A 12,030-nucleotide genomic window follows, 5' to 3' on the forward strand; every position below is an offset into this window, starting at 1 on the left:
TACCATTATTGCCTGTTTTATCATTCTAATGATAAAACATTCACATTTTTCCCATACAGGAGGGTTTGACACTCCTGAGGAATTTAATGTCCCCGGCTCCCAGTCTACTGCCACTATTGAAGGCCTACGTCCAGGCACAGATTACACTGTCACCGTTTACGCTGTGACCGGCAGAGGGGACAGCCCTGCGTCCAGCACCCCCATCCATGTTATACATAGAACAGGTAAACCAACTCATCTGAGAATGTCTGTCAGGTCTTTGTTCAGACTTTTTCTTAAAACAGAAAACTTTTTTTCTTAAAACAGATATTGAGTCTCCATCAGAGATGGAGGTGACTGACGTGAAGGACAACACTATTACTGTGCGCTGGAGCCCAGCAGTTGGTCCCATCTCAGGATATCGTGTCACAGGAACTCCACTAAATGGACAGGGACCTGTTTTCTCTGAAGTGGTGGCTCCAGGTAATGAATATCACTCTCAATACAAATATTTTATGCCTTTTCTTATGTACATTTGATATCAAGGAGGTAATGCTATCAAAGTGAGAATTAAGTATGTGTTTTTTATATGTAATTGCAGACCAGACTGAAATGACGTTTTCTGGGCTGATGCCGACAGCAGAGTACACCGTCAGCGTCTATGCTATGGGCCAGGACGGAGAGAGCCCCCCTCTGGTTGAAAATGTAGTCACAAGTAGGTGTACAACTGAGAGAAAGAGTAGTAAAACTATAAAAGTGATTGGATCCTTATTGATTGGTACTTATTACAGATATAATGTACTTTAAAAAAAAAAAAAAAACGTTTTTATACACTTAATTGCATGTTAATCGTAATTAAATTAAAATCTATTATAGCTGAAAAATGATATTCAATGCAATTAGCTGAACTTTTAAAGTGCTTTTTTGACTCATTCAATATTCATTTTAGATGTATTACAGAATAACACTACAGTTCAAATTATAATCAAGTCCTTTACACTTCTTAAAAGCACTACAAAAGATTGTTAAAACAGAATGATTTCATTTTTAATTTGATATTATAAAATGTGCAAAAAAAGTGTGTTAAAAGACATAGTAATGAATGTCATGAAATACACTTAAGTAGCCTTTTATTTAATTAATATTAAATCATTTGGAAGTTCAGTTTTAAAAAAAAATCCTTTTAAGAGTTGAGGTGCACTACAATTAGTAGACACTTCTATTTCACAAAGTATATTACAGACATGAAAGTGTCAAAAGCATGGTATCGATTCACTATTAATTCATCAAATTGTAAATATTATAATGGTCTTAAAGGGTTTTAAAGTGCTTGCACTGCAAACGGTTCAGATGTAATGACATCAGGTTTAATTGAAACAGATAAATTCATAGTTTCAAATCTTTCTCTCTCTAGCGGTGGACAAACCCAAAGACCTGTCCTTCAGTGACGTGGACTCAACCTCCATGCGCATCTCTTGGGAGAGTCCAGATGGCGTGGTCTCCTCTTACAGAGTGTTGTACTACAGTCCAGAGGAGGGAGAGAGAGAGCTGTTCCCTGCCCCGAATGGAGATGTGGAGTCTGCAGTGATCCGTGACCTCAGACCGGGCACAGAATACACTGTTAAAGTCATCGCACTGCATGACCGGACCCCCAGCCCTCCTCTGGTGGCCACTCAGACGACAGGTATTACATTCCACCGACATGCATTTATATATTTAGTCTTTCTACCTATAATAATTATTTACATGCATAATAATTATTTCAATATAGAATTTTCATTTAAACAGTATATCAAACATTTATTTATATAATTTGTTTGATTAATTATAATTAGTGCTGTTTATAATTACTATTTAATCACTTCTCACTATAAATCTTTGTTTTATGAACATAAATGATACCTAAAATCATTGATGCAATGATTGATACAATAATGCAAAATGTATAATCTTATCTTAAAACAAGAATATGATAGAGGCTACTTATTATTAGGTGTGTTTTTTATTATTATTTCAAATGTTTGGGGTCAGTAAGATTTGTATTTATTTGTATGTTTTTTTTATTCATATTTTTATCCAGCAAGGATGCATAATTTGACCAAAAGTGACAGTAAAGACATTTCTCATTTTACAAAAGTTTTCTATTGCAAATAAATGCTGTTCTTTTAAACCTTCTGTTTATCAAAAAATCCTGAAAAAAAAATATATATATTTATTCATAAAAAATCATATCATAAATATTTTCACAAAAATAACTGTTTTCAACTGATAATAATAAGAAGTGTTTCTTGAGCACCAAATCATCATATTAGAAAGTTTCTGAAGGATCATGTGACACCGGAGTAATGATGCTGAAAATTCAACTTTGCCATCACAGGAATTAATAAATTGTATAATATATTAAAATGAAAAACTTTATTTTAAATTGTAATAATATTTCACAATATTATTGTTTTTACTGTGTTTTGATCAAATAAATGCAGCCTTGTTGACCATAAGAGACTTTCAAAAACATAAAAAAACTAAAAAATTGTGCTGTCAAATCAATTGATTGCATCCAAAATAAAAGTTTGTGTTTACATAATATATGTGTGTGTACAGTGTATAATTATTATGTATATATAAATGCACATACACAATACACAAATTCATGTATATATTTAAGAAATATTTGCATGTATATACTGCATATATATTTAAATAATTTATATATATAAATATTGTCTAAAACAATTTTTTCTTAAATATATGCATGCATGTGTGTGTGTGTATTTTATATATACATGATAATTACTGTACACACATATATTATGTAAACACAAACTTTTATTTTGGATGTGATTAATCGCGATTAATCAATTTGACAGCACAAAAAAAATCTTAACAACCCCTTAACTTTTAGCCACTTAGCAATCACCAAAAACACCCTAGCAACCCCATAGAAACATGCTTAACACCACGCTGAACACTTTTTTATCACGTAGCAATACCCTTACAACCATCACAACACCACAGTATTGTGGGCAAACACCAGTTACATGTTCTTCAGAAAAACCTGGTTGTTTAATTCATGTTTCTTTTGATATTCTCTTCTCTCCCTGTAGCTATTCCTGGACCCACCAATCTGCACTTCTCCCAGGTGGGTCCAACCTCCTTCACTGTGTCCTGGACTTCGTCTGACGTCAGACTGACAGGTTACCGTGTTGCCATCACCCCCAAGAACAAGAACGGCCCCACTAAAGAGGACAACATCGCCCCTGACTCCACTGAGTTCCACGCCACTGGACTCATGGTGAATAACCATCTCATACTGCAGAAGTTCCTTCTCTCAAAACTTGAACCTCAGTGACTAGTGTAGAACGAACCATTTCATTTCTTGGAGTCTTTGCATTGCACGTTTCAAGCTAAAAAGTAGCCCTTATAAACAGCACTGAGGAGTTTCAAGGAAAGATCACTACTGAAACAGCTGTTCCTCAAGTTTTGAGGCATTTACTCTTGATTTTAGCTGTGGTTGTGGGTTACTGGTACTAACTCAGAGAGCAATGTTAATCTCCATCAGGCAAACCTCACATTGTATATCTACCTTGTCATTTTGGTCAGTGGGTAGATCAAAGATTAAAGCCTTTGCCAGATTGTTTCAGAAAATTATATGGTATTTTGTGGAGCACATGTTCAAGGCTTTGCTTCATTTTTTCCACCTTGTATGTGTGTTTATAGCCTGGCACTGATTATGAAGTGGAGGTTTACGGTGTGAAGAACTCTCTCACCAGCCGTCGTGTCAAGGGAGAAATCACAACACCTGACAGTAAGCCACGTCTCTAAATCAGACCCACATTCTCCACCAAATTACTGTGTGTGCTGGCTAAAACTCAATCTAAAACTCATTTTCCCAGACATCAGTCCACCTCGACGTGTCCGTATATCCAATGTGAAGGACTCCTCCATCACTCTCACCTGGCGTTCTAAGACCGAGACTATCTCAGGCTTCCTGGTAGAAGCCACACCCACCATGGGCGGACATAATCCTATCCAGAGAACCATTGAACCTGATTCACGCACCCACACGATTACTGGTACAACCCCACACAGTTATAGCAACTTTTATTACAGGCTGCATCATATGCATGGCAAATAATATTTTGATGATCATATGATTCTGTGTCCTATAGGTCTGGAGCCAGGAACCAATTATAAGATCAATATCTATACTCTGAATGAAAATGCACGTAGTGAGCCTTTCACCCTTACAGCTACTACAGGTACGTGTATCTATAATATAATATAATATAATATTATACAATATCGTATAATATAATATAAATTACTTTACTTAATTCTTTCAGCGAAACCAGTTATCAGCCCACCTACAAACATCCATTTCACCTCTCTGACTTCTAATTCGATCTCCTTCATCTGGGAGCCTCCACGAAGCACTATCACCGGATACTATGTGACCTATGAGGAGGCTGGAGACATTCCTAAAGAGCTGACCCCTCGACCCCAGGCTGGAAGGACCTTCGCTTCCATCTCTGGTACTGCTTTTTCTCAGTTTATGGCTTTTATAATGTTCTACTATCTGTTTCTCCTCACCATTGAATTCTCTTTTTATTTAAATATAAACAAACATTTTTGTGGTCTATACATGTAGGTTTGAAACCAGGCACAGAGTACATTATCAAGATTGTTGCATTAAATAATGCTCAGAGAAGCACTCCACTGGTTGGAAAGGCAAATACTCGTAAGTACACCTTTTATTAAACTTTCTTTTTTTACTACTGTACAACAGTTTGGGGTCGATACAAGTTTTTAAATATTTATTTTATGCCCACCAAGGCTGCATTAATCAAAAATACAGTATAAACTGTAATATTTTTTAAATATTACATTTTTTTCTATTTTAGATATTGTATATTGTAAAATGTAATTTAATGATAGCAAAGCTGAATTTTCAGCAGCCATTACAGAAATAACTCTTATATTCTAATTTGCTGCTTAAGAAATATTTATTCTTCTTCTTCTTATTATTATTATTATTTGTTGCAAACGGATGTGCAGTTGTGAACGTTCTTTTGAAATCCTAAAAAAAGTGTTTATTTTAAATTCATTAAATTCATTTTTAACATTTATAAAATGTCTTTACTGTCACTTTTGATCATTCAAAATGCTTCCTTGCTGAATAAAAATATTAATAATATATTTATATTATCTACAATTTGTATCTATTTTTATATATAATTTATTAATAAAATAAATCTTACTGACCCCAAACTTTGGAACTGTATTGTACTTCCACATCTACATGAAGTTAATATTTTGGGGGTGCTATTTGCAGTCTAACTGTTATAATACATTTTATAATGAATGTCAACCAAGCTATTAATACATATAACATAGCAAAGCCGGAGCTTTTATTTTGAATGTTTTTAATTGCTTTAAATGTACACTATATAATTTTTGGCACTCTAGCGGTTAATCCGCTAAAAACTGCATGTGTCTTGCGGAAGAACATTGTAGCTGGAACTACTTTTTTCTGTTTATGGATATGATGAGTCATGCAGGGCTACTAGGACCCGCCCGGTCTAAAATAGTCAGAATATAAACACTTATTATAGGCATACCATAGTGATTCAGGATAAGACCAAAAAACGGTTTGGAATATTGTTTCATGATGTACTCGCTCGTTATATACATTTTGAACAAATAAAAGTTACATAGTGTACCTCTAATTTAAAAAAAAAAGATCTAAGCAAAACAGAGTAGACCAAATGTGCTTTACATTGCCCTCTGCTGGCAAAAAGTATGCTATTGCATTACTCATTTGCTTGCCCCTAACAATTTTCCTGCTAGAACCGGAAAGACCGCATCTGACCCCTGACCTCCCCAACCCCAGCCGGCCACACCATGACATCCTAGATGTCCCAGAGGACAATGACCACTTCAACAACCACGTACAAATGCTGGGACCAAACAGACACAACACACTGGGGCAGCAGGGCAAGCACATCTACACTGAATATCAGAGCTTCAACCTGGGAAACAACGGCCAGCAGCCTCATCCCCCAAACCACCGTGAGCCCCTGGTCTACATCCCTCTGCCAGGAGCAGATGGCCAGAGAGTGCCAGTAGTAAAGGTAAACGAGGGCCCTGAACCAGGATTCCCCTTTGGTGGCCTTTACAATGAGACAAACCTGCCCCAGGAATCTCAGACCCAGACCACAATCATATGGCAGCCTGTGCCGCATACCTCAGAGTATGTGGTGTCATGCAGTCCCACCACAGAAATCAACGAGAAGAGCTTTCAGGTGTGTAAACAAGCTGACAATATCTAATATCGTTACACCTTATATAACAAGTGTTATCAATCAATTATTAAAAAAAACAAAAAAATCACAATTAATCACAAATATCAACCCTTGCTAATAAAGCCCAGAATCAAGATCATATATAACATTACACCATTAAAACAATGGTCAGAAAAAGTAGATTGAAGGACATTTGCAGAAGGACATTTCAAAGGAAATGATTAAATGCATTAATTATTTATTTTATAACAATTATTTATATAATTAAATATTTTATTTAAACTTTGGGGATAAGAGGGGATTTTTATGCATTTATTTACAGTAAAAACAATTTAAAGCGATAGTTCACCCAAAAAATTCAAATTAGCCCATAATTTACTCACCCCCAAGTCATCCGAGGTGTATATGACATTCTTCTTTCAGACAAATAAAATCGGAGTTATATTACAAAAGTCCAGGCTAATCCAAGCATTAGAATTGGATTCATAGTTGCTCTGTTTTTGAAGTCCATAAAAAGTGCATCTGCCCATCAAATAACATGCTCCACGCGGCTCCGGGGTGTTAATAAAGGCCTTCTGAAGCGAATCGACGCGTTTGTGTAATAAAAATATCCATATTTAAAACTTTATCAAGTAAACTTTCGACCGACTGCCTATGAATCCAATACTAAGGCTTGGATTAGCCTGGACTTTTGTATTATTTTTTTTATTTTTTTGACTTGAGGGTGAGTAAATTATGGGTTAATTTTCATTTTTGGGTGAACTATCCCTTTAAAATAACCTTTTTTTATGTCAATATATTTGAAAAAATTAATAATTTATTATTCCAGTCTTCAGTGTCAAATGATCCTTCAGAAATCTTTCTACTGTACATTATTGTGGCAGACAAGTAAATTACATGGCAGACATTAAACAGTTGGTTTGAGCAACATGCAGATGGACATTTCAATTTACATTTAAATTGCCAGCGCTAATGAATACATTGGTATACTGAAACAAACACACAGGTACAAAAGCTTACACTTAAAGTATAAAAACTAAAAATCAACTTACAGTAGGTCCTAAATAATGCAACTTCTAGCTGTTGATATTTCTTTCATGGTATGATATTTTCCATGATTATTCATTCAATTACTCTCTCCCCTTCAGATGCGTCTGCCTGGTACGTCTACTAGCGCCACACTAATCGGTCTCACCTCTGGTGCCTCCTATAATGTTCTTGTGGAGTCCGTCAACGGAGACCAAAAACAGAAAGTCCTGGAAGATGTTGTGACTGTCGGAAACAGTGGTAAATCCTCCATAAACCAAACAAATTTCACATAACCACATTTCAGAAGTTTACGTGCTTGATGTTGACCCCTCATATGCTTTAGTTCCAGGGGCTGGAGTGATTCCCACAAGCAGGGATGTGTGCTACGACACATTCACTGCCACCTACCATGAAGTGGGCGCGGAGTGGGAGCGCATGTCTGAGACAGGCTTCAAACTCTGGTGCAAGTGCCTTGGCCTCGGCAGTGGTCATTTCAGATGTGATTCATCCAGTGAGTGAATGAGCAGTGCCGCTACGTGCTAAACACCCCATTTCACTCTAGCATGGGCAACCGTTTACCAATTTAAAAATGTGTTTGTTTAAAGTGCCCCTCTTAGGCTTTTTTGCAGATATAGCTGTTTGTGAATGTTAAATGTTTCATAGATTAAAGTGAACGATAAATGAGTTCTTGTCTCCGAATAGAAAGAACCGATTTTGAACTACCTGAAACGAGCCGTCAGTAATTCCAGTCGTACTTTCTGCACAAACCAACGTAGATTTGTTACAAATTTGCATAATGCCAGCCGATGGTCTTCATTGGCTACCCACGAACAACATCTACTTTGACCTGCCCTCAAACACTGTAGTTGTAGCTGAGGCCTGGAATAGTTTGGTTTGTGTTTTTCGTGTTGTCATGTCGAGAAGACGCTGTTTTCTGCGCTGCAAAAGCAAATCCACTTTGCATGCTCTTCTAAAGGGCGAGGATTCAGGCTCAAATTGTTTTGGTAAAACCGACGCTACTCGTTACTGTTCATATCACTGTGTATGCAAGTGTTGAGGAAGTCTCCGGAGCTGAAATTCAGATATGGTAATGAGCGTTTCTTACACCACTCAGTTATATGTCACAATAGGGAAGAAAAGAATAAAGTCATATTAGAAAATAACTTGAATGAGTACACTTGATATCTTTTGTGAAATCAATCCCAAATTTTGAGTTCAAACTCCCTACATTGCCCATGCTAGCTTTTCCTGACATGTTTGTAGAGGTTTTCAAACATGGCAGTCAGAGATGAGGTGGCTCATGTCTCAGATTTGTATTGTCAGCCTTTAACCAGATGATATTAAACTCTGAGACCAGCTTATGACGTGCAATAACCACTGTATGAATGTGTGTGTGTGAAGGATGAATTCACTGGAAACTCAAATGTCTTTCCCCACACACTTCTGAGAGGTTTTATGCCAACCAACACGCATCTCTTAATCTACAGAGTGGTGCCATGACAATGGCCACAACTACCGAATTGGCGAGAAGTGGGACCGCCATGCTGAGAACGGTCACATGATGAGCTGCACCTGTCTGGGCAACGGGAAAGGAGAGTTTAAATGTGAACCCCGTAAGTATAGTTTTTTTAAACAGTTTGTTTATTTAATTGTAGTTGTAAATCAGTTGGTTGATTGACAATCATTGTCTGCTGTAGATGAGTCCACCTGTTATGATGAGGGGAAGTTGTACCAGGTGGGCAACCAGTGGCAGAAGGAGTATCTCGGAGCCATTTGCACCTGTACCTGCCACGGAGGACAACAGGTAACAGTAGGTTACTATATATATATAATTTCCACACTATAAGATACCCCCATGTTTAAAACCACGCTGTCTCTCCAGGGCTGGCGCTGTGAGAACTGTCGTCGTCCTGGTGCTGAAGTTGATGCGGACCTCATTCAGCCTCCAGTGCGCACTGATGCTTTCGACCGCTACAGAGAGAACGCCCTACGTAAACTAGTGAGTCTTTTATAGGTGTGATAGACAAATTGTTGAGGAAAAAAAGAATGGAAGAATTAGATTAATCTTTGATGAAAGTCAGATTTGAGTTGAATTATAGCCGGTATTGGATATTATTATGCACTATGCATTACCGTTCAAAATTTAAATGTTAAATGTTTTTGAAAGAGGTCTCTTCTGCTCACCAAGGCATTTATTTCATCAAACATACAGTACAAAGTTATATTTTGAAATATTATGACAATTTCAAATAACTTTTTTCTAGTTTAATATATCTCTTAACATGTAATTTATTTCATGAGTTTTCAACATCATTACTCCAGTCTTCAGTGTCACATGATCCTTCAGAAATCATTCTAATATGATGATTTACAGCTCAAGAAACATTTCTTATTATTATCAATGTAGAAAACAGCTGTGCTGCTTCATATTTGTGTGGAAGCCGAGATAGTTTTTTCAAGCTTCTTTTATGAATAGAAAGTTCAAAAGAACAGCATTTATATGTATTCGAAATCTTTTTTAACATTTTAAAAGTCTTTACTGTGACTTTTAATCACCATTTGATCAGTGGTGTATATATTGTGTTTTATGCATTGTATATATGATATATTATTATATATAATTATAGTAGATATTATAAAGTCTATGTAAAAAAATCATAACCATTATTCCTAATTATTAAGTGGCATTAAAAAGGAAGAGTGATTTGTGGTGACAGTCAAAAAGGAAAATTGTTTCAGACGTGGAGCTGGGTTTTTTTTTACCTTTATGACCTAAAGTTTTTTTTTTTTAGAAAAAAATGTCTGCTCACCGTTTTAAGATCTGCTCACTCAGAGTTAAGACATTTAAAAAAAAAATCTAAACTATCTTTTTCCATTATAAAGACACTTTTGTGGAATGAAAAGATTCCTTGGATATTTAAGGTTCTTCATGGTCACATGACAATAAAGAACCTTTATTTTTAAGAGTGTAACGAACATGCATTTAAGAAATTAGATGGGGTTACTTTTAATTTCATATTGACTTTCAGTATCTGGAGATTTTGCAAATGTTTTGGATTTTGCCATTAAACAAGTGCACTTTTTACTTTCCCCCTACAGAACATCCAATGTCCCATTGAGTGCCTGAGACCAGACCTGTTAGCAGATGCCCAGAACCCTCTAGAATAAATGTGCCTATTAGTTCTGCCCAATGCTGGAGAGGACACGACCCCCAGAGACTGTATCTAGCACCCTCGGTGCCTCTCTGTCCTTATCTTCACTCACACTGCAAACTCTGTCCTGCTGCTTCCACCTGTGACATCGCGCCCAGAGACAAAACTTCTCACTCTTCTGATTGGTTGAGTCTGCAGCCAGTCTCCCTCTGCGTAGTGGATGGAAGGACACCATCCATCTACACCGAGATTCCACTGGTTTGAAATTTGGCTGTTGACATCATTTCCATGTACGCTGGAAACTCAAATCAGTGAAACGTCAGCAGAGAGTCAACACGTCTTGCCTTTGTGTTTTTCAGTATTATTGCCTATTGTCTGATTCGTTTTTTTTATGATTTTGTGACTTTTTTTGTGTATTTTTGTCAGTGATCAACTTTTATTGGTGTTCTTTTCTAAAACAAGCACTGTCTTACAATGAGAACCTTTGTGCCTTGTAGGCATCCTTTTTGTATGATGTAATATTCACCCCTCCCTAATCTGATTGGTTGGTTGAAATCTGTGGCCTTTGTGTCCGTCAGGAGACAAAGGAAAGCACTGTGTTAATGAAGAAGTGAACTTTTTTTTCTTTTATTTATCCCTTTTATGTATGCGTTTTGATGGAATGCAGATTATGGGTGTATACTGTTTTTTTTGTTTGTGTTTTAGGTGCCAAAGTCTTAACTACTGTGGACAAAAATACTTTTTAATAAAAAATCTTTTTTTACAATGTTTGTGATTTCAAAGCCTATTTGTAAGAAGCTTCCAGGGCCCGAAAGCTGGTGTCTTTTTCCTCTTCTTGTGGTCTTAATAGGTACGTAGACTAAGGCCACATCCACACAAAGCCAGAGCTTTCCCTATCCAATCTTTTTTTTTTCTTGTCTCCAGAAATAGCTGCGTACACACGAAACAACTGATACTGACTCAACTATGTAGTATACATGCTAGACCAGTATGTGACGCTGTAATTCTGCCGCAGAGATACACTAAAAACATACTTGGAGCGTTTTTAAAACTTGGAGCATGCGCGAGACGTGGGGTGATGACATCACCGTTTCACAGAATATACAGAATTGGACACACGAAAACGCAAGGGTGTGGTTTTCAGATTTATCCACTCTGGGACCCGGTTTCAAAAAATACCGGTTTCAGGCTCCCAAAACGGCGGATCAGTGTAGACAAAACGCTGAAACGATAATTATTTCTTTTACGTAGGCTGTACAGCTAAATGTGTCTCCGTGCGGACGAGGCCTAAGAGAGGCTAAGAGATACACTATATTGCCAAAAGTATTGGGACAGCCCTCCAAATTAGTAGTTCCAATCACTTCCATGGCCACAAGTGTATAAAATCAAGCACCTTGGCATGCAGACGCTTCTACAAATATTTGTGAAAGAATGGGTCTCTAGAGCAGTGGAGACGTGTTGGAGACTCTGGAGTGACGAATCACGTTTCTCTGTCTGGCAATCCGATGGACGAGTTTGGATTTGGCAGTTGCCAGGAGAACAGTACTTGCCTGACTGCATTGTGCCAA

The 12,030-nt window shown here is 36.9% G+C and overlaps 1 protein-coding gene across 1 annotated transcript in view; it reads left to right on the forward strand.

Moving 5' to 3' along the window:
* The window catches only part of fn1a (fibronectin 1a), a 34,840-nt gene extending 23,608 nt beyond the window's left edge, over positions 1 to 11,232 (forward strand). The window contains exons 30-46 of the mRNA XM_079821950.1: positions 60 to 224; positions 307 to 462; positions 581 to 694; positions 1,394 to 1,663; positions 3,084 to 3,271; positions 3,697 to 3,784; positions 3,873 to 4,052; positions 4,149 to 4,238; positions 4,323 to 4,511; positions 4,628 to 4,717; positions 5,827 to 6,281; positions 7,430 to 7,568; positions 7,654 to 7,821; positions 8,798 to 8,923; positions 9,008 to 9,114; positions 9,193 to 9,309; positions 10,410 to 11,232. Coding sequence (XP_079678076.1) covers positions 60 to 224; positions 307 to 462; positions 581 to 694; positions 1,394 to 1,663; positions 3,084 to 3,271; positions 3,697 to 3,784; positions 3,873 to 4,052; positions 4,149 to 4,238; positions 4,323 to 4,511; positions 4,628 to 4,717; positions 5,827 to 6,281; positions 7,430 to 7,568; positions 7,654 to 7,821; positions 8,798 to 8,923; positions 9,008 to 9,114; positions 9,193 to 9,309; positions 10,410 to 10,478 — 2,711 coding nt within the window. The 3' untranslated portion in view covers positions 10,479 to 11,232. The remainder of the gene's footprint in view (positions 1 to 59; positions 225 to 306; positions 463 to 580; positions 695 to 1,393; positions 1,664 to 3,083; positions 3,272 to 3,696; positions 3,785 to 3,872; positions 4,053 to 4,148; positions 4,239 to 4,322; positions 4,512 to 4,627; positions 4,718 to 5,826; positions 6,282 to 7,429; positions 7,569 to 7,653; positions 7,822 to 8,797; positions 8,924 to 9,007; positions 9,115 to 9,192; positions 9,310 to 10,409) is intronic.
* Positions 11,233 to 12,030: the final 798 nt, after the last annotated feature.

Source organism: Gobio gobio (genome assembly GCF_949357685.1).
Source record: "Gobio gobio genome assembly, chromosome: 7".
Lineage (NCBI taxonomy): Eukaryota > Metazoa > Chordata > Actinopteri > Cypriniformes > Gobionidae > Gobio > Gobio gobio.